The 23,384-nt window shown below is 42.3% G+C and overlaps 1 protein-coding gene across 5 annotated transcripts in view; it reads left to right on the plus strand.

The window, feature by feature from the left end:
- pias2 (protein inhibitor of activated STAT, 2) overlaps positions 1 to 23,384 on the plus strand; it is a 90,589-nt gene that overhangs the window by 55,926 nt on the left and 11,279 nt on the right. For all 5 annotated transcript variants that reach the window (XM_085975276.1, XM_085975286.1, XM_085975269.1 and 2 more), the window contains exons 3-10: positions 261 to 345; positions 3,951 to 4,001; positions 5,749 to 5,839; positions 8,041 to 8,175; positions 12,247 to 12,352; positions 17,986 to 18,059; positions 19,085 to 19,245; positions 22,170 to 22,309. In XM_085975276.1, coding sequence (XP_085831402.1) covers positions 261 to 345; positions 3,951 to 4,001; positions 5,749 to 5,839; positions 8,041 to 8,175; positions 12,247 to 12,352; positions 17,986 to 18,059; positions 19,085 to 19,245; positions 22,170 to 22,309 — 843 coding nt within the window. The remainder of the gene's footprint in view (positions 1 to 260; positions 346 to 3,950; positions 4,002 to 5,748; positions 5,840 to 8,040; positions 8,176 to 12,246; positions 12,353 to 17,985; positions 18,060 to 19,084; positions 19,246 to 22,169; positions 22,310 to 23,384) is intronic.

Raw genomic sequence — 23,384 nt, forward strand, 5'->3', positions numbered from 1 at the left:
GTGGCATACAGCAAGATTCCAGAAGAAGCATTGGTGGTGTTGCCACGGAACCTTTTATGGCCATTGGTTTAAAATTTCATCCAAAATATGGCATTTCGGACAATGCAGCACTCCTGCACTGTACTGTATTGTCAACCTAGAATATGTGCTGAAGTCAAGGAATGGGTCTTGAACCCACAACCTTTCACTTGGGGACAAGCGTACTACCAATTAAACCAAGCTGAAGGCTTTTAATGAACCTTTTACTTTTTTTTATTCAGTGCCATCAAACATTCAACGATTCCAGGAAAAGTACTTTATCTTCGCATTGACTCCTCAACAAGTAAAAGAAATATGCATTTCTAGGTAAGAATGACAAATGGGTTTCTGTATTAATGTTGTGCCGGGGCTTACTTAAGCAAAAGGAAACTGGATAAATTATTTTGTCCCAGTAGCTACTTAAACCAATGTTCTTGGATACTTTTACGTGTCTCGCATTATTTTAAAATTAACCTAACCAGTTTAGGTTCAACATTAGTAACACAGCAGTATTCAGACTGACTGAGGCTTCCACTGTACAGTAATAATGTAAAGCCTTGAAGGTACAATGGAGGCTTCCTGAATTGATAGACAGCAACAGAATTCTAGTAGTTCTGTCATTAAAGCTGTGTTGTTAGATTTCTCTCTCATGGATTCTCAATAAGCTGTGAGAGTGTTTCTGTATGAGGCCGTCCAAGAGAAGGGTATTTTAGAAGATCTCTGCCCTCGGGAGGTGAGAGAGGGAAACAGTAGAAGCCTGGTGATATGGTTTGACGGAGTACTCCGATGTCTCACTTCTGTTACTTGTCGGTGATTTAGATATGCTATAAATTGCCTCCAAGTAGTTCTACAAAAGCTTAGTTGATAAAGGCACTGCCAGTTGTGGACCATCTGTAGAGTTCAGAGTTCCCAGATTTGATCCCTCATCTGGTTCAGTTAGGTGATTTCAGCCCGGGCTTTAATTGGGACAGTACAATTGGCTTCACCAGCCCTAAGTTAGGCAAAAGAAAATCAGCCCGGTGACCTGCTTCTGATTTACTATTCATTGACCCCTGTTGGGAAGTATGCATAGGGATGTCCAGTGAGGACAGGATTGGACTTAACTGTGATGCCTCTGTGGTTGAAAAGCCTTCCAGTATTCACTGTCTAGGCACTCCCATGTAGAATGGCCAATTGGAGGCAGAGTGCAGCCAGCATTTGTGAAACCGTACTCTGGGATGAGTTGATGTCTTCAGGGGTGAGTGCAAGAGTTATGTGTGATCTCGATATTCATTAGAGATTATTGGGTATACTTTTTACTGTTATTGATACTTTATCTTTAGAGTTATACAGCACGGATAGAGGCCCTTCGGCCCATGTGTCCGCGCCGGCCATCAAGCCCTGTCTAATCTAATCCCATATTCCAGCATTTGGTCCGTAGCCTTGTATGCTATGGCATTTCAAGTGCTCATCCAAATGCTTCTTAAATGTTGTGAGGGTTTCTGCCTCCACAACCCTTTCAGGCAGTGAGTTCCAGACTCCAACCACCCTCTGGGTGAAAAAGTTCTTTCTCAAATCTCCTCTAAACCTCCCGCCCTTTACCTTGAATCTATGCCCCCTAGTTATTGACCCTTCTACTAAGGGAAAAAGCTCCTCAGTATCCATCCTATCTATGCCCCTCATAATTTTGTACACCTCAATCATGTCCCCCCTCAGCCTCCTCTGCTCCAAGGAAAACAAACCCAATCTGCCCAGTCTCTCTTCATAGCTGAAGCGCTCCAGCCCTGGTAACATCCTGGTGAATCTCCTCTGCACCCTCTCCAAAGCGTTCACATCCTTCCTGTAGTGTGGCGCCCAGAACTGCACACCGTATTCCAGCTGTGGCCTAACCAGTGTTTTATACAGCTCCATCATAACCTCCTTGCTCTTGCCTTCATTAGCCGAGGCATAGAATATAAGTATCCCATATGCCTTTTTTACCACCTGTTCCGCCGCCTTCAGGGATCTGTGTACTTGCACACCCAGATCCCTCTGACCCTCCGTCTTGCCTAGGGTCATACCATTCATTGTGTATTCCCTTGCCTTGTTAGTCCCCCCAAAGTGCATCACCTCGCACTTTTCCGGGTTAAATTCCATTTGCCACTGTTCCACCCATCTGACCAACCCATCTATATCGTCCTGCAGATTGAGGCTACCCTCCTCGCTATTTACCACCCTACCAATTTTTGTATCATCCGTGAACTTACTGATCATACCTTTTACATTCATATCCAAGTCATTAATGTAGACCACAAACAGCAAGGGACCCAGCACCGATCCCTGTGGTACCCCACTGGCCACAGGCTTCCAGTCACGAAAACAACCTTCGACCATCACCTTCTGCCACTAAGCCAGTTTTGTATCCAATGTGCCAAGGCACCCTGGATTCCATGGGCTCTTACCTTCTTGACCAGTCTCCTGTGCGGGACTTTATCGAAGGCCTTACTGAAATCCATGTATACCACATCCACTGCGTTACCCTCATCCACACACCTAGTCACCCCCTCAAAAAATTCAATCAAATTAGTCAGACATGATCTTCCCTTGACAAAGCCATGTTGACTATCCCTGATTAATCCTTGCCTCTCCAAGTGGAGACAAATTTTGTCCCTCAGAACTTTTTCTAATAATTTTCCTACCACTGATGTTAGGTTCACTGGCCTGTAGTTCCCCGGTTTTTCCCTACTTCCCTTCTTGAATAATGGTACTACATTAGCGGTTCTCCAGTCCTCTGGCACATCCCCTGTGGCCAGAGAGGTCCTGAATATATGTGTTAGAGCCCCCACAATCTCTTCCTTTGCCTCACACAGCAGCCTGGGATACATTTCGTCCGGGCCTGGGGATTTATCCATTTTTAGGCCTGCTAAAACCGCCAATACCTCCTCCCTCTCGATGTTAATATGTTCGAGCATATCACAGTCCCCCCGCCCTATTTCTATGTCTACATCGTCCTTCTCCATAGTGAAAACAGATGCAAAAAATTCATTTAGAACCCTTCCTACATCTTCCGGCTCCACACACAGATTGCCACTTTTGTCCCTAATGGGCCCTATTTTTTCCCTAGTTATCCTCTTACCCTTAATATACTTATAAAACATCTTAGGATTTTCCTTTATTTTGCTCGCCAGTGTTATTTCATGGCCCCTCCTTGATCTCCTAATTTCTTTTTTAAGTATCCCCCTGCACTTTTTGTACTCCTCTAGGGCTTCCTCCGTCTTTAGCCTTTTGTATCTGCCAAAAGCCCTCCTTTTTTTCCGAATCCATTCTCGTATATCCCCTGACATCCAAGGTTCCCTGTGGTTTTTGGAACCACCCTTGACCTTTACGGGAACATGTTGCCATTGTATGATCTCAATCTCCCTTCTGAAAGCCTCCCATTGCTCCGATGCGGATTTTCCTACAAGTAGCTGATCCCAGTCCATTTTGGCCAGATCCTGCCTTATCCTATTAAAATCGGCCTTCCCCCAATTTAGAACCTTTATTTCCGGCCCATCCCTGTCCTTTTCCATGACCACCTTAAATCTCACCATATTATGGTCACTGTCACCAAAGTGCTCACCTACTAGCACTTTTTCCACTTGGCCGGCCACATTCCCGAGAATTAGGTCCAGTACCGCCCCCTCTCTTGTAGGACTTTCTACATGCTGGCTCAAAAAGCTCTCCTGGATGCACTTTAAGAATTCTACACCCTCTGAGCCTTTCACACTCTGACTATCCCAGTTAATATTGGGGAAGTTGAAATCCCCCATTATTATTACCCTATTATTTGCACATTTCTCTGAGGCATACAAATGTTTTTCTCAATAGATTTTTCTTACTTTGGCTTAAAAATAAATATTTGAATGTTTACATTGAGGGAAATTGATGCAACACTGTTCACTTCTAAGTAACTTGATCTCTCGCATTCTTTATAGGGACTTTTTGCCAGGTGGAAGAAGAGACTATATTGTGCAGGTGCAGTTGAGGTGAGTTAATCCATTTGAGTGCATTGTTCAGATGAGGTGAGTTAATCTCTTTGCAGAATTTTTTTCTGTATTTTAGTTCTATCTTAAAAAGACAATGTCATATTTTGTTGTAACTTATTAGTAAAGTTAGAATCATAGAATAGTTACAGCACAGAAGGAGGCCATTTGGCCCATCAAGCCCGTGCCGGCTCTCTGCAAGAGCACTTCAGCTAGTCCCACTCCCCGCCCTTTCCCCGTAGCCCTGCAAAATATTTTTAGTTCAGGTACTTATCCAGTTACCTTTTAAAAGCCACAATTGAGTCTGCCTCCACCACCCTTTCAGGCAATGCATTCCAGACCCTAACCACTTGCTGCATAAAAAAGTTTTTCCTCATGTCGCCTTTGGTTCTTTTGCCAACCACGTTAAATCAGTGTCCTCTGGTTCTTGACCCTTCCGCCAGTGGGAACAGTTTCTCTCTACTCTGTCTCGACCCATCATGATTTTGAACACTGCTATCAAATCTCCTCTCCACCTTCTCTGCTCTAAAGAGAACAACCCCAGCTTCTCTAGTCTGTGCACATAACTGAAGTCTCTCATACCTAGAACCATTCTTGTAAATCCTTTCTGCACCCTCTCGAAGGCCTTCACATTCTTCCTAAGGTGCAGTGCCCAGAATTGGACACAATACTCCAGTTGAGGCCAAACCAGTGTTTTATAAAGGTTCATCATAACTTCCTCTATTTATGAAGCCCAGGATCCCGTATAGTTTTTTAACCGCTTTCTCAACCTGCCCTGCCACCTTCAACGATTTGTGCACAGTATTTTGAGCACTAATGTTTGGAGTCGTAGTACACGGGCATTTAAATGTGTTCCTCGCCCCCCCCCCCCCCCCCCCCCCGGCCAACTTGGTAAAATTACAGTCTTACCTTTGCTGTTAAGGAGAGACACAGGTGCTTCTTACTCCAACCCCCAGGGAGGAAATATCATGCATCCGAACACGTCCGTAAGCAAGGTACCTGTTCTTCATCTTGGCTAGGTGATATTATGTGCATATGGCATAGAGAAACCTCGAAAATATATAACATTTGTCAAAAATAACTTCTTATATAATTTATCAATATGAGCTTAAAAAATCTGATAACTGAATAAAAAATATGGACAATATTTCTATAGGTGTAGTGTAAAGGAACAAACGATGAGATATTAATCTGGGGGGAGGGGTGCACTGGTAAACAAGTGACTGAAAGCAACCTTTCAGTAAAACTATGTGGCAAATATTGAACCTGCCTTGATCTTTTATCTTTAACGATATTATATGAAACTATATGTGGTTGCTGAGTGTTTGGAGTTTTTGAATTGACCGCTTAATGATGAGGACATTTATTTCATTTGAGTTTCATAGTGACCCTATTTTATTCCAATGTTCATAGTTCCACCTGCATATTTCAACAGCATTTTAAGGCAGTTAATCTATACAGTAGTTCTATCCTCTCTTTCATATGCTGTGTTGAATTTATTTTGGTATTAGATTTTTTTCTATGTTGATATACCTCTAAATCACCTTGGGGCATTTTTTTATGTTAAAGACACTATGTAAATGGAAGTTGTTAATACTTCTGAAGCATGGTTTGAGGACATAGCCTGCAGTCCGATGAGTGGATTAGGCTGAATTGGCATTTACTCTTTTTCCTAATAAGATGTTGTTTCTTTAGCAGAATCCTTAGCAGATCTATTGTTAATCTGATTCTGCCATTCGTTTGGTTTTAGGTTTTGCCTCGCAGAGACAAGCTGTCCCCAGGAAGACAATTATCCTAATAATTTGTGTATAAAAGTAAATGGAAAATTTTATCCATTGACGGTAAGTTTAAAACAAAATTACAAAAAATGTGCAAAAATATTTTTGTGGAGTGGAAGGGGTGAACGAATGCTGTGCTGATCAAATGAGAGCTGATGGTGCTGGCTGGAAGAATGGAACATTTTTCTACTCTAGCACCTACAATCTACCATCGTGCACTCCCAGGTAAGGTAAAGAATGAGATAAACGCAAGGTAAATCCTTGTGCTGAAAGTGCTTACAATTTTAGACCATCAACCTGGGCTATTTTCAGACCTACAGCAACATTTTTAGGTTTATTATTATGAAACAGTAGTTTAAGATTTTAAACAGAATTGCTTGTAGGAAAACGGTGGTGGAAACAGAATGTGTAATAAAAGGGATATGGATAAATATTTGAGAGAATCATTTAAACGGGTATGTGGAGAAAGGGCAGGGAAATGTACTTCACAATGGACCAAATGATCACCACCTGTGATGTAAAATTCTATAATTCTGTGCAAAGAAATAAAGGATAGTTCTAGTGTGCATTACAAGCTTGGCCTCGCATTGAATAAGTACATCACATCAATGTCCAGCCACTTTCATCAGGATCGCTGGTTAGCTATCAGAGTGAGAGCCCCAGCCAGGGCACTACAGCCTCAGCTGAGCATAGTCCGATGATTGAACCCAGGAACTTCCTAGTCTAATAGCAAAATGCTACGGATGCTGGAAATCTGAAATAACAGCAGAAAACGCTGGAAAAACTCAGCAGGCCAGGCAGCATCCGTGGAGAGAGAAACAGAGTTAACGTTTCAGGTCGAAGACCTTTTGTCAGAACTGGAAAAAAAGCAGGAAAAGGAACAGATTTTAAAGCAAGTTTAGGGGCTGGGAAATGGGGGAGGGGATGAAAAAACAAAAGGGAAGGTCTGTGATAGGATGGAAGTTTGGTCTCCCCAATGTAGAGGAGACCACATCGTGAGCAGCGAATACAGTATACTAAATTGCAAGAAGTACAAGTAAATCGCTGTTTCACCTGGAAGGGGTGTTTGGGGCTCTGGACAGTGGGAAGGGGGGAGGTATAAGGGCATGTGTTGCATCTCCTGTGCTTGCACGGGAAGGTGCTGGGCGAAGGGGGAAGGGGTGCTGGGGGTGATAGAGGAGTGGACTAGGGTGTTGCTCCCTCTCGGCACCTTCCCGTGCAAGCGCAGGAGATGCAACACATGCCCTTATACCTTCCCACTGTTCAGGGCCCCAAACACCCCTTCCAGGTGAAACAGTGATTTACTTGTACTTCTTGCAATCTAGTATACTGTATTCGCTGCTCACGATGTGGTCTCCTCTACATTGGGGAGACCAAACGCAGATTGGGTGACTGCTTTGCAGAACACCTCTGTTCAGTCCGTAAGGGGGACCCTGAGCTTCCAGTTGCCTGTCACTTTAATTCACCGCTCCATTCCCACTCAGACCGCACTGTCCTCGGCCTCTTGCATTGTTCCACGGAAGCTCAGTGTAAGCTCGAGGAACAGCACCTCATCTTCCGATTAGGCACTTTACAGCCCTCTGGACTCAACATAGAGTTCAACAATTTCAGATCATAACCTCGGCCCCTATTATTTTTTTATCCACACTTTTTACTTGTGTTTTTTTTCTTCCCTCCCACATGGCAGCTGTCCTTCATTCTGCAGCGCAATTCGCACTCCATCTAGAGCCATCCTATGTCTCTTAACCTGCCCCATTACCATCTCCTCTTGCCTTGAATATCTCTTAATACCTCTTTACTTTTCCTGTCTTCCATCCTATCACAGACCTTCCCTTTTGTTCTTTCATCCCCTCTCCCATTTCCCAGCCCCTAAACTTGCTTTAAAATCTGTTCCTTTTCCTGCTTTTTTCCAGTTCTGACGAAAGGTCTTCGACCTGAAACGTTAACTCTGTTTCTCTCTCCACGGATGCTGCCTGGCCTGCTGAGTTTTTCCAGCGTTTTCTGTTACTTCAAACTTCCTAGTCTATATGGTTCCTAGTCATGTATTTGTTGAGCCATCAGAGGAGCTTCAATGTTTTATTTATTGCTAAGATGTACAAGAACACTGCCTGCAATTATTCCACTAATTTGCTACGGGAAGCACAATAAGTAAAGAATTTTTACTTGTGTTCATTTTAGTTCTTTTCAGTCCAGTAATAGCTCTTGATGTTGGTAATTCAGATACACCACATTCTTCCTTGCTGATCATTGCTCTTTATTTTCAGGGGTTTACACCACCACTTAAAAATGGTGTTGAGCAGAAGCGACCTGGTCGGCCTTTAAACATCACGTCGCAAGTTAGGCTCTCGTCAGCTGTACCCAATCAGATTTCTGTTTCTTGGGCGCCAGAAATGGGAAGAGTAAGTGCCTTATCTGCTATAGAGCATTAAACCTGGGCCTCATTTAGGAGAAAATGTGGCCATTTTCTTCTTTCTTGCTCTGTTCTTAAAAGCTGCTTGCAGTTAACTCACTTCACTGAAAACTTGTGTTGTGGAATAAAATGCAAAGATTCCTGGGTATAAGTTAATACGGTTAAGTGTGCTTGACTCAGTGGCAATACCCTTGCTTCTGAGCCCAGAAGGTCATGAGTTCAAGTCCCACTCCTGGATTTGAGCATTTCCTCATGCATCGGTGTAGTGCTGTTGGAAGTGCTATCTTTCAGGTGAGAATTTAAGTTGAGTCCTTGGCTGGCTGGCTATTCAGGTGGATGTAAAGTGTCAAATTTTACTATTCAAAGAAGAGCAAAGTATCCTAGCTACTGTTTGTCCTCAGCCTACATTATTAGAAACTAGTTATTTATCTCATTGCGGTTTGAGGGACCTTGCTGTGTGCAAATTGGCTGTTGCATTTGCCTACATAACAGTGACTAACTACACTTCAGAAGTAATTAATTGGCTATGAAGCATTTTGGGACATTTTGTGGATGTGAAAGGTGGTGTATAAATGTCAGGTTTTTCATTTGCTTTTTCTTTTCTTGGAAAATGCTTTCTGGAAGGTGGAAATGTGATAGTGAAATGGGATGTTTCTTTGGAGGAGCAGATAATGGAGGTATTGAGGCCAATTCTCATACCACCACTGCTGCCTGTTTGAGATCAGTTAATTTAGCGTAGAGCAACCAGCAGTGCATTATGCTTTAATCCTTTTTGATTATTTTCTGTACCTGTTCATGACATTTTAATGATCTATGTACCTGGACACCCCCCCCCCCCCCCCCCCCCCCAAAGTCTCTTTGGACCTCCACTGTTTTTAGCTTTTCACCATTTAGAAAGTACCCTGTTCTATCCTTTTTAGGTTCAAAATGGATGACCTCACATTTGCCTACATTGAAATCCATTTGCCACAGTTTTGCCCATTCACTTAATCTGTCGATATCCCTTTGTAATGTTATGCTTTCATCTACAATGCCGCCTATCTATGTGTCATTGGCAAATTTGGGTATATGACTTTTTATGCCATCATCTTAAGTCGTTAATAAATACTGTGAATAGTTGAGACCCAACACAGATCCCTGCGGGACACCACTAGTCATCACCTGCCAATTTGAGTACCTGCCCATTATCCCTACTGCTTGTCTCCTGCTGCTCAGCCAGTTTCCTAACTAGGTCAATAATCAGCCCTCAATTCCATTGGCTTCTACCTTGGTTCTCGAGGCTCAAATGTCCATATTTTTCCTGTCTTTCTTCATAACTCAGATCTCTTGCAGTAGAGATCAGCCCTGTGGATAGATTCTACACTGTGCTTGAATGCCTTCCTGTATCACGTGGCGTGAACTGGACACTACTCAAGGGGACGGTCTGACCTGAGCACAACACTGTTTAAACATGACTTCTTCAACTTGTATTATACTTTTGGCTATGTAGTTCAACATTCTTTGGGCTTTGGTGATTATCCAAAACTCAGCTGCCTGTATCCTAACTCGCACCAAGTCCCGCTCACCCAATACCCCTTTGCTCGCTGATCTACATTGGCTCCCAGTCCACCAGCACCTCGAATTTAAATTCTCATTGTGTTCAAATCCCTCCATTACCTCACCCTGCCCTATCTCTGTAACCTCATTTAATCCCACAACCTCCGAGATCTGCATTCCTCCCATCTGGCCTTTTGTGCATCCCTGACTTCCTTAATCCCACCAGTGGCAGCCGTGCCTTCAACTGTCTAGGCCCCAAACTTTTGAAATCCCTTCCTAAACCCCTCTCCTCCTTTAAGACTCTCCTTAAAACCTATCTCTGTGACCAAGCTTTTAGTCACCTGTTCTAATGGGTCCTTCTTTGGCTCAGTGTCAGTTTTTGTCTGATTACACTGAAGCACCTTGGGACATTTTGCTACGTAAAGGCGTTATATAACTGCAAGTTGTTACTACTCTGGTGATTGAACATGTGTTGAGGCGGTTAAGACTCCTAGGTCTCATCCAACGTTCTCTTTAAGCTGTGCAGCCGCGCAGCGCTCCAGGGAAACCGCGCAGCCGGCTTGCCAGCTTTTCAATGTAAAAACCGCGCATGTGCGGTATTTTGAATGGGCCGTGCGGCGCCAAAACAAATAAGAGGGAACATTGGTCTTATCATTTATGCAGATGTTTTCTGCAGCCCCTTGCTCCTTCTCTCTTCCTCCTCATAAAATGCATCGTAAAAGTCATTTTCAGTAGTGAAAGAATGATGAAAGCTGAATGATACTTGGGTAATGCTCTGTTCTGTGGCCACTGAATCTGGGTTTGCAAAGAAAAAAGACAGCTGTTTATGTACAATATTCCCAGCTAACCATAAATAAATTGTAAATATTCTAAATCATTGTGGTTTCCAGGAGCATTACCTTGAAGTGGAAAAGTGTGTGTGTGTGTATTTTTACATATATAGGGAATGTAACATGGCCGTTAAATTAAATTGTAGCAGAGTCACCTTGTTATCATGTCATACCTTTTCAAACAATGCCAGAGCTCATAAAATTTAATGTTGAAGTCATCTGTGTAGAATATTTGAATATGAATCTATAGCTGTAACGCATCCAGTTTTGTCGACTAGTGCTAGCCCTGAAAGGCACTATCCAAGCCACTGTTAAAAGGGAGGTTCTTGTTTTCACAGAATCACAGAAACCCCACAGTGCAGATAGAGGCCATTTCGGCCCATCGAGCCTGCACCGACACATATCCCACCCGATCTCCGGAACCCCTACACCAACACATATCCCACCCTATCCCTGTAACCCCACGTATTTAATCCCCCTAACACTAATGGTCAATTTATCATAGCCAATCAACCTAACCCGCACATCTTTGGACTGTGGGAGGAAACCGGAACACCCGGAGGAAACCCACGCAAACACGGGGAGAATGTGCAAACTCCACAGACAGTCGCCCGAGACCGGATTCGAACCCGGGTCCCTGGTGCTGTGAGGCAACAGTGCTAACCACTATGCCACCGTGCTGCTGAGCTGCAATTCCAATCTTCCCTTTCCCTGTGCTTGTTGATGTTGCCTCCATGTAACTGGTGATGACAGCAGCTAGGACTACCGGCATACAGCGACTGACTAAATCAAATTTTGTTTTTATTACATAACATTGACATTTTTTCTGGGAAAATAGAAAAACAATTACAGTATCTAGCTAATAACATGGCACAGGGGCGGGCAATAAATGCTGGCCTTGCCAGCGACGCCCACATCCCATGAACAATTTTTAAAAAAATACATGACTGGGACACAGTCACTTTTTTTTTAAAAAAACAATGACAAAGTTTTTATTAGGCCCAAAGTAATCACTACACTTTGTGGGTGTAAATAATATAATACATGAAGTGTTTCATTGAAGGATATTTTTTTCAATTAAACTTGTTTTATGATACAGACCATTCTGTACAGAGTAGCCACAAGATGGGGGCTGTTCTTTTCCGAGGTGTGTGTTTGAAACTTAACTAAAATTTTGGAATTACACCTGTGATGCTTGTACAAATAAAAAGAAAAACTGCAAATGCTGGAAATCTGAAACAAAGATGGAATAAAAACTGGAACTACACTGCAAGTCAGTTAGCATCTGTAAAGAGAAATGACAGGTTTGATGTGTTGGGTGTGTACCTGAGGTTTGCGCTCCTTCTATATTATTTGGCCTATCACTTGATTTCCAAAGCCCTGCTCTCTCTGCCTTGTGTATTTTATTACAGGAAAAAGTAATAAAAATAGACAATTCTGGGAATGTATTAGCAGGGTGATCATGAAAAAAAGTTAACATTTTAACTGTAATCTTTCATCAGACCAACATTCTCTTTCAATAGCTGATTAACCCGCTGTGCATTCCCGGCAGTTTCCGTTATATTCTGCACCATTCATAACCAAACGATAATTTGCAGATGTGCATTGACATTTTTCTTTACAGAATAGTGTGACTGTACAATTTAAAAGTAAAATAGTGAAGCCGATCGATGTTGTCTTGTCTTGTTTTTCAGAATTACTCGGTGTCTGTGTTCCTGGTGAAGCAACTGACGTCGGCTGTATTACTGCAGAGGCTGAGGAACAAAGGCATCAGGAATTCTGACCATTCCAGAGCACTCAGTAAGTTAGATGCTAATACAGTATTTGGAATAACAACAGAAAATACTGGAAATACTCAGCAGGCCAGGCATCTGAAATAACAACAGAAAATGCTGGAATTCTGAAATAACAACAGAAAATAGTATTTGGGTTGGCTTAGTGTCTGCGCTTTGGAATGAGAGAGCGCCCATTTTGGTTATTCAACTCTGAAGCAAGGGCTCCTTTGTCATCTCGGCAATAGTATTGAAGTCCATTCCAGCTGATGGGTTAAGTGAGGTTAAAAACTTCTCTAATAAAAACACACATCAGATATTTTTGCCTCAGTTACACATTTTAAACTGTAAATCGCTCTTGATAAGCTTGTAATATCTCTGATCAATTCTAGACTCCTCAACCACTGGAAATGGTTTATTTCTATCTACCCTGTTCCATTCCTTCATAATTTTAAACATCTCTATCAAATCGCCGTGTAACCTCATTTGTTCGAATGAAAACAGCCCCAGTTTTTCAAGTCTTCATATTTATCTTTGCTCATACCAAGCATCGCCTTAATGAATCTGCGCTGTACCCTCTCTATTGCCACAACATTCTTCCTATTACTTGGAGCCCAGAACTGCACACAGTATTCTAATTGTGGTCTTAGTAAGGTTTTATGTAGATTTGCTATTACATCTCGACTTTTATATTCTATACTTGCCATAAAACCCAGTATTCCATTAGTTTTTTTTTAATGGCTTTATCCACTTGAGGTGCTGCTGTTAATATCTTATCTACCTGAAATTGAAACTACAAATCTCTCTGCTGTTCCACATCACCCAACCATCCCACATTCAAAGTACAATTATTACTTTTATTTTTATTACCAAAATGTACCACCTCGTGCTTATTGATACTGAATTCCATCTGACACTTTGTCCATTTCTCCATCTTATCAACATGTCCTTGCAGCTTTCTTTGGTCCACAGGATTATTTACTATGCTTTCTATTTTGAGTATCTTCTGCAAATTGGGACACCATTCCCTCTATCCCTATATCCAAATTATTGATGTAACAGTGAACAGAAGCGGTACCAACACAGTTGGACACCACCACCCATTTCCAACCAATCTGAGAAACTGCCCCTAACTCCCTACTCTGTTTCCTTCTAGCCAATTTTTAATCCCGTTTACTACCCGTCCCTTAATTCCATGCCCCTTAATCTTATAAAGTAGTTTCCTGAGTGGTATCTTATCAAAGGCTTTCTGAAAGTCCATGTTCACTACATCCGCTGCATTTCTCCCATCCACCATTTCTATCGCCACCTCAAAGAATTTGAAGTTTCAGCAGTTTTTCTTTTGACGGGACTTTTTTCCAAATTGGATCATAGCCTGTGGTTTCTAAATAATGGTAATAGTGCTACCGAATTTCCTTTCTTCACCATTTTATAACAAAGTTATCAGAATTCTGCAGTGCAATAGCTGCAGATTAATCCAAGTTTTAGGGATTCAAATGACAGGGTAATAATAATGGGGGATTTCAACTTCCCCAATATTAACTGGGATAGTCAGAGTGTGAAAGGCTCAGAGGGTGTAGAATTCTTAAAGTGCATCCAGGAGAGCTTTTTGAGCCAGCATGTAGAAAGTCCTACAAGAGAGGGGGCGGTACTGGACCTAATTCTCGGGAATGTGGCCGGCCAAGTGGAAAAAGTGCTAGTAGGTGAGCACTTTGGTGATAGTGACCATAATATGGTAAGATTTAAGGTGGCCATGGAAAAGGACAGGGATGGGCCGGAAATAAAGGTTCTAAATTGGGGGAAGGCCGATTTTAATAGGATAAGGCAGGATCTGGCCAAAATGGACTGGGATCAGCTACTTGTAGGAAAATCCGCATCGGAGCAATGGGAGGCTTTCAGAAGGGAGATTGAGAACATACAATGGCAACATGTTCCCGTAAAGGTCAAGGGTGGTTCCAAAAACCACAGGGAACCTTGGATGTCAGGGGATATACGGGAATGGATTAGGAAAAAAAGGAGGGCTTTTGGTAGATACAAAAGGCTAAAGATGGAAGAAGCCCTAGAGGAGTACAAAAAGTGCAGGGGGATACTTAAAAAAGAAATTAGGAGATCAAGGAGGGGCCATGAAATAACACTGGCAAGCAAAATAAAGGAAAATCCGAAGATGTTTTATAAGTATATTAAGGGTAAGAGGATAACTAGGGAAAAAATAGGGCCCATTAGGGACAAAAGTGGCAATCTGTGTGTGCAGCCGGAAGATGTAGGAGGGGTTCTGAATGAATTTTTTGCGTCTGTTTTCACTATGGAGAAGGACGATGTAGACATAGAAATAGGGCGGGGGGACTGTGATATGCTCGAACATATTAACATCGAGCGGGGGGAGGTATTGGCGGTTTTAGCTGGCCTAAAAATGGATAAATCCCCAGGCCCGGATGAAATGTATCCCAGGCTGCTGTGTGAGGCAAAGGAGGAGATTGCGGGGGCTCTAACACATATATTCAGGACCTCTCTGGCCACAGGGGATGTGCCAGAGGACTGGAGAACCGCTAATGTAGTACCATTATTCAAGAAGGGTAGTAGGGAAAAACCGGGGAACTACAGGCCAGTGAGCCTAACATCAGTGGTAGGAAAATTATTGGAAAAAATCCTGAGGGACAAAATGTGTCTCCACTTGGAGAGGCAAGGATTAATCAGGGATAGTCAACATGGCTTTGTCAAGGGAAGATCATGTCTGACTAATTTGATTGAATTTTTTGAGGGGGTGACTAGGTGTGTGGATGAGGGTAACGCAGTGGATGTGGTATACATGGATTTCAGTAAGGCCTTCGATAAAGTCCCGCACAGGAGACTGGTCAAGAAGGTAAGAGCCCATGGAATCCAGGGTGCCTTGGCACATTGGATACAAAACTGGCTTAGTGGCAGAAGGCAGAGGGTGATGGTCGAAGGTTGTTTTTGTGACTGGAAGCCTGTGGCCAGTGGGGTACCACAGGGATCGGTGCTGGGTCCCTTGCTGTTTGTGGTCTACATTAATGACTTGGATATGAATGTAAAGGGTATGATCAGTAAGTTCGCGGATGATACAAAAATTGGTAGGGTGGTAAATAGCGAGGAGGGTAGCCTCAGTCTGCAGGACGATATAGATGGGTTGGTCAGATGGGCGGAACAGTGGCAAATGGAATTTAACCCGGAAAAGTGCGAGGTGATGCACTTTGGGGGGACTAACAAGGCAAAGGAATACACAATGAATGGAAAGACCCTAGGCAAGACGGAGGGTCAGAGGGATCTGGGTGTGCAAGTACACAGATCCCTGAAGGCGGCGGAACAGGTGGATAAGGTGGTAAAAAAGGCATATGGGATACTTGCCTTCATTAGCCGAGGCATTGAATATAAGAGCAAGGAGGTTATGATGGAGCTGTATAAAACACTGGTTAGGCCACAGCTGGAATATTGTGTGCAGTTCTGGTCGCCACACTACAGGAAGGATGTGATCGCGTTAGAGAGGGTGCAGAGGAGGTTCACCAGGATGTTACCAGGGCTGGAGCGCTTCAGCTATGAAGAGAGACTGGGCAGGTTGGGTTTGTTTTCCTTGAGGCTGAGGGGGGACATGATTGAGGTGTACAAAATTATGAGGGGCATAGATAGGATGGATGCTGAGGAGCTTTTTCCCTTAGTAGAGGGGTCGATAACTAGGGGGCATAGATTCAAGGTAAAGGGCGGGAGGTTTAGAGGGGATTTGAGAAAGAACTTTTTCACCCAGAGGGTGGTTGGAGTCTGGAACTCACTGCCTGAAAGGGTTGTGGAGGCAGAAACCCTCACAACATTTAAGAAGCATTTGGATGTGCACTTGAAATGCCATAGCATACAAGGCTACGGGCCAAATGCTGGAATATGGGATTAGATTAGACAGGGCTTGATGGCCGGCGCGGACACGATGGGCCGAAGGGCCTCTATCCGTGCTGTATGACTCTATGACTCTAATATCCAGAGAGTCAGGTCTATGTTTTGTGATGCGAATACATACAAATTTAATTGGGTGCAGACCTTTTGGCGACTACCATGTTGTAGTTAGCACTTCTGAAGTATTTTTCCATGGCTAGCCTGCCTTTTCTCTAGGGTGACTGGAGCTGAATGACCTCCGTCGTTTGCACTATTGATCACTCTTCTGTCTCATAAGAGAAGTATCATAGGTCTTAAACCCGATCATGGAAGATCCAAATTCAACAGTCACTCTGGCAGAGAGATGCAGTTGGCACCCAGACTGGCTCCAATTAACCCATACTGTTTACAGACTTAAAAGGGACATTGTCTCCACTAAAAGGTTTGTGCAAGGTTTTTCTACCGTTGGTTTAGAATAAGGTTGTTCCATTGGGTTATTGGTTCCACAAAAGCTTCATTTTGCTCACACAAGATAAACTGAACTGTGGCTCTTACGGCCTTCTTGCCTTCCCCGATATGTTGACCTTTACACCTTTTAAAAAAACTTTTAATTTCCACTGAGAAGGAGGACCACCCTTCAAAATCTTAATTTCTGATTGTCTGCTTACTATACAGTTTTCTTTTCTTCCATGTGGAAAGCCTTCAGTAAAAGAAGTTTCCTCTTTCTCTCTCAACGTGTTTGCAGCGACGTCAATTTCTATTTCCAGTTTAAAAACGCGGGCTTTCTCTTTGGTTTTTCAAGTTTTGTTTTTAGCCTCAAATAACAGGAGAAATCAGTGGCAGAAATTTGGACCCCAGAAAAAGGACAAACAGTTTAAAAATATATACAGTATTTTGTATTTGGAACATTATAAAAACTCAAGATAAAAAGCAAGGGACTGAAAAATCGGTACCGTGAAACTAAATGACAGCCCACAATTATTTACACAGTACGCAGGTACAACTTTTATAGGGCTCACCATCAGACTTTTACTGAACCCTCTAGTTAATTTTTTCAAATTAAAAGTAAAATTGAAGAGATTGTGTTTATTGTGGCATCAGCCACAGACAACAGTGACCTGCTTGCCACTGTGATGGCTGGGTAATAAAAATTGTCGGAGATTCTGCACAGGGGAACAGTTGTGCTCTTGCTTTTAGTAAGTAGCGCTTGAGTGTATGACATGAATCACCCACTGATTGATTGACTTTGGTCTGCTGGGATCAAACAATGTGGTAACTGCCAGTACACGGCTGCCCTTGCTTCAAATCTAACCAGGAATGAAAGACTAATATTTACTGCAGTTTAAGGAATACAGTCCTCTCAACATGATGCAGGTCCTGTTTATTAAAAAAAAAAAAAAAAAAATAAATAAATCAAATGCACAGCCTCCATTTTTTGTACCAGATGCAAATCAAGTCCAGAGATGTGTATGCATCGCATCTGTAACATCAGCATGTAGTGTGCCTGTCTGTGTCGCAGGTGCAATATTAATACACCTCTGGACCTGATCTTTCATAAGAAAACAAAGAACGTTTAGGTTTTATTCCCCTGAACTTCAGGAGAATTTTTTTTTTAACCGAGACATAACCTGGGAATTTATGATGATACATCAATTAAAAAACGATTTTAATGAATTTTCCCTTCAATTGCACGACTCAGTGTAAACCGGTCAAGTTCAGTCTTCTGTAAAACATCAATAACTCGGCTGTAATTGTAACTATTACTCATCTTGTGTCTTTTTTTAGTTAAAGAAAAGCTGACTGCAGATCCTGATAGTGAGATTGCAACCACAAGCCTAAGAGTTTCATTGACGTGCCCAGTAAGTCCCTTAAATTTCTGTCACTTGTTGATCAGCTTTTGGCGGGGGTTGGGAGTCACTACACTGGGCAGTGCCTTTCCCCTCTATGCCCTCAGGTGAGCTCCCCATTGGAATGACTTCTGTATTCTTGTTTTTAACCTGCAATTTAGGTGATGTCCTGAAACTAATCGTCTCGTTTTAAAAAAGAAAAAATTAGTCCGACATTATTATTCTGCAGAATGTGACATTTAGATGTTATATTTTGAGCAAGCGCCTGGAATTTCCGCAAGGGTTCTTTTGATCTCACATCGTAGCTTAGGCAAAAACCCCAGAAAAATGGCATAATGGCCGCCTTCCGTGTCATAAATTTCTCTGATTCTGTGAATTCTACCTGCTGATATTTTACCTTCAGGGGTTTTAAAAAGAAAGCATTGCTTTTGGGAACTATGAAGAACAATCTTTACAAGAGATTTGATTGTTATATCAATATTTTCCAATGTCAATAGATAGATAGATTTCTAGACAGAAAAGGCATCAAGGGGTATGGAGAGAGAGAGCAGGAATATGGTATTGAGATAGAGGATCAGTCATGATCATATTGAATGGCAGAGCAGGCTGGAAGGGCTGAATGGCCTACTCCTGCTCCTATTTTTCTATGTTTCAAGTAATATACCTTCTTATTGTTTGCTTAAAGTTTTTTTTGTAGTTTCCATTTTGGTTAGATGAAAGGGTATTTTTCTGGATCCTGTTGTAAAGTAATGTAAACACACACTTGCTGAAATGCCCTGCATTAAATGCCGTGCAGTTTTCTTTAACACCCTTTTTCTCCGATGTTCCACTTATTATTCAATCTATTGTCCTAAATAGAGAATATATAGAGAAAAGTGTAAATATAAGTGTATTAGATTTTTTACAATCATGATTAAAGCAGACTTGCAACTTTTATTCCACAAACAAAGATTTTATAAGTGTGGCTCCGTATTGATTTTACGGCAGTTTTTTTTAAGCGTCTTGAAGTTTAATCCTCATGTTTTTTGGTTTTATAGTTGGGGAAGATGAGGCTGACAGTCCCTTGCCGTGCTGTTACCTGTACACATCTACAATGCTTCGATGCTGCCCTCTACCTTCAGATGAATGAAAAGAAGCCCACGTGGATATGTCCAGTGTGTGATAAAAAGGCATCCTACGATAGTTTAATAATAGATGGGTATGTCGAGAACATTGGCAACAGTATTGTTTTTAGCACTAGCCTGTGTTTTTAACAGTGTCTCATAGTTTTTCCACAAGACACTTGGGAATAGAAAAATGAAACACCAATATGTTGGAGAGATCACAATGTATTGGCGTTCCAATACATTGTGTCACAGAGAAATAACTGCATTTGTGGCTGCAGTATTATTATGGTGTGGTGAGTTTCTAGTCTCAGTTGTGCTGTTGTGGGGAGATACTAAACAGAAAGATAATACAGAGAGATTAGTGAAGATTAGTCACCTGGGACCACTTTCAAGCATCTCGTGGTGGCCAGTTATGGAGCACATCTCTCTTCCAGGAATGATGCATGGAAATAATCCAAAGGAGAAAGTGAGAAAATAAAATAACTGCTTAGTATCTAAATTCTGACATTTTATAATGGGCCGTATTTTCCGATCGGGGGCTTCCCACGTGCGGAGGCCTCCGATCTGGAAAAAATCTGCACCCTTACTGAGGGCTCCCGAGGTCCGGACACTTCCGTTCCTGGGCCTCTCCAACTCTAAATGCGCAGGACCCAGGTATCCCAGAGGCGCATGCGGTTCGCAAGCTTCCCTGGGATCACGTGGGCCATGGGGAGCCAATCAAAGAAGGGAATCTCCCTTCATACACTTGACAGATAGACCTGTCAAATATATGAATGGAGATCACCCCAAAAACACTGTAAAACATTAAATAATTTTTTTTTTAATCACATTTTTAAAATTAGTTGAAATTACAATAAATTATATTAAACATTTAATTTTTTGAAAAATAAATTAAAGTTTTTTACAGGGCTAAAAGTAAACTTGCCTTTTTTAAAGTATTTTTAAATGATAAATGAGTGGAATTTTTTTTTTAAAACTTTGCTGGTAAAAGCAGGCCTTGCGCTTTTACCAGGCGTAAGATTTCTAAGGGTTTTCTGCGGGCGGAGCTTCTCCAGAAAGCGGAACTATCCGCCCGCAGAAGCCCTTCTCCAGGGCAGGCGTCCGATCTGTCGAGAGCATTCTTGACGGATCGGAAATGCTGGTTTTCAGCGCATGCGCTTGGTATGCCTGAAACCGGCATTTCCGATGTCCCTACGGGTGTGTACGCAGCTCATACACACCCGTAGGGATCGGAATATCTGGCCCATTGTATTTTACTGGATATATCTATAGGACTCTTCTTGAATGGTTCCCAGCTATTGTTCCTTCCCACTTTTAGGGCAGCCCAGTCTCTAAGTATTGCCACCTGTTTGTTTGTTTGTACCTCAGATCCCATGGCACTATTCGAAGAAGAGCAGGGGAGTTATCCCCGGTGTCCTTGCCAATATTTATCCCTCAACCAACATGACCAAAACGGATTATCTGGTCATTATCACATTTCAGTTTGTGGGAGCTTGCCATGCACAAATGGGTTGCAGCATTTCCTACATTACAACAGTGTCTACACTTCAAAAGTACTTCATTGGATTTAAAGTGCTTTGGGACGTCCCAAGGTCATGAAAGGCACTATATAAATGCAAGTTTTTTCTTATAAATGTTTGAGGATGTTTTCTCCCCATCTCTACTTTTTTTTCCCTCTTCTCTTGCCTTCAACTCCTCCCCCCAAAAAAGCCATGTTCCACGTATCATTCTCCAGCACAATGGGTGGCCTATCAAGTATGCACTCTCCACCTCACTGCTGTCTACTAGTGCTACTCTAAACAGCTGCAGGGAGGTATGCAGCAGCAACCTTTCATCTCCACTTTGACCTGGGTGAGATCAGATGCACTTTGCAGGAAATGTTGATTCAAACCCATGTCTTGCCACTCAATAGTTCGGCCACTCCCCTGATACCCCCTAACTCCAAGTGTGAAGGCCACAGGTTCAAGTGCACTTGGGTCTTTACCAGCCTAGTCATCCACACCAGATCTGGAGAAGCCACCTGGAGGGATATTGTGCCTCCCACTTCACAGCCTATTCTAAGATCATCCTCGAGGGCAAGGCCAATCCCAACCTCTTCAATGATGCTTCCTCTAACCCCTCCACTCTGCCCTGCTCCATCTATCCTCACCTTTAATGACAAGTGTAAAAAGCTGATGGACTATTTATAAGATTGAGACTATCCATGCGTCCGCCTCAACCGGCATCTCCTCCTAAGCTAGCTTCTTGTCTCCAAGCACACCACATTCAGAACCCTTGCCATACTTCCAAATCCATTCATGGCCACGTCCCACTCTACTTCTGCTACCTTTTCCAGGCTTGCTTTCTTGGCCATACCCTGTTGTCCTTTATCTCTGTACCCCTGTGCACCCCACTGCTTCTGGCATTTCCCACTTGGTAGCAGAGCTTTCAGCCATCTTGATTGCACTCCCTGCACACACTCTTTAAATCACTTGCTACTTCTCATCGCTGCCTTTATATAAAAAAATAAAAAAAAGTCCTCAAAACTTACCTTTCTGACTATGACGACTGCCAGCTCTCTTAAATTCTCTACTGCTTGGTCCATCTCTCTCCTATGTGAAGTGTCTTGGGACTTTTTATATGTTAAAGGCACTACTCAAATGCAAGTGTTGGTGTTGTCATTTGTTGTGTCACCAATGATTTTGAGGAAGTGTTTCCTTGTTTCTATCCTTCCCTATTTTAGATTTATCTATAATGATTTTAGATAATACCTATGATTTTAGATATATAGCTCCCCAACAAATTCGATGCTGCTGGTTCCAATAACCAGCTTCAGGGAGCAATGGGAGCAGCTGTGGTTGATTTTATTTTGGCCTTTCTCTCCCTCCTCCCTTCCAGGATTAGGTGCTCATCATCTGGCCAGGAAGTCACACCTTACTCTGTCCATATAGGATGAAATGTTTAAGCTTTGGTTGATGGCATTTTAGATTTCAACTTTTTTTTAAATATTAAACTAACTCTTAGTTTTCTCTTCCAGTCTGTTTATGGAAATCCTGAATTCTTGCACAGATGTAGATGAGATTAAGTTCCAAGAAGATGGCTCCTGGTGTCCAATGAGGCCCAAGAAGGAATCTTTGAAACTGTCCAATTCACAGTGTACAAAAGTTGAACTTACATGTACGTATATGTGAATTCTGAAATGTGTAGATACGTTCTTTGGAAAGTGTTTCACAAAACTAAGCTCTGGTTATTTGCTTTTTTGCATTTTTCTAAAATTTGATATACTAGGTGGAAAAATGTACGGTTTTGTGACAGATTCTTAAGAGTGCTGCAATTTGCGAGTGTGTTACTCCTGTGAGCTTTATTTACGTGCTGAGGGTGAATTATTCCACACTTTTTTACTAATTTTTCTCCCTTTTCTTCGTGGTCTTTCTCTGTGCCATCCACCATTGGTGCCATTCTGTAAACATCACCAGAGATAACTGACCATTTTGTGGTGAGCCAATCAGCATAGTTAACAGACAGTGGTTTATTTGAGTTAATCATGCTTTTTTTTGTTCTCCTGTGACTCATTGAAGTGTAATGATGAGAGCTGTGGTGTGACAGATACTAGATGCAAAACTTTTCATGCTAAACACGGTCAAATTGGATCCTAAAACAGGACTTTGAAATGTGCTGAATGCACCTAGCTTCTACATAGCCCATGGTGTACAGAGTATTTCTTCAAATTAGCATGTACTCTGTATATCAATCTTTTAATCCTCTCTTTGGGTTGGTGGCATTTCCGGAGTGGACAAGATGGGCCGGATGGCTCATAATTTCATAATTTCTATGATTATAGTGCCTTTACAATTTAAAAAAAAAGTCATTAGGTACTTCAAAGAGGCATGAGGAAAACAGGCACTGAGCCAAAGAAGGAGCAATTAGGATGGTGTCTAAAAGCTTTGTGAAAGAGGTAGGTTTTAAAGAGGGTCTTAAAGGAGAAGAGTGGGAGGAAATTTCAGAGAGTGCAACTTAGGCAACTGAAGACGTGGCTAGTATTGGTGTGTGAAGGGAAGGAGGGATGCACAGAAGAGGCCTGAGAGGAACATAGAGTTTGTGGGTGTTGTAGGGCTAGAGAAGGTTACAGAGATGGGGAGAAGTGGGGTCATGGAGGGATTTAAAGAGGAGAAAATGTTTATGTTTGAGCCCTGAGGTAGGTCAACAAGGACAGGTGTGATGAGTGCGCAGGACTTGAGGATAACAGTAGTAA

The sequence above is a fragment of the Somniosus microcephalus genome, chromosome 2 (assembly GCF_052327205.1).
Source record: "Somniosus microcephalus isolate GS21.2 chromosome 2, FLI_Smic_1.0, whole genome shotgun sequence".
Lineage (NCBI taxonomy): Eukaryota > Metazoa > Chordata > Chondrichthyes > Squaliformes > Somniosidae > Somniosus > Somniosus microcephalus.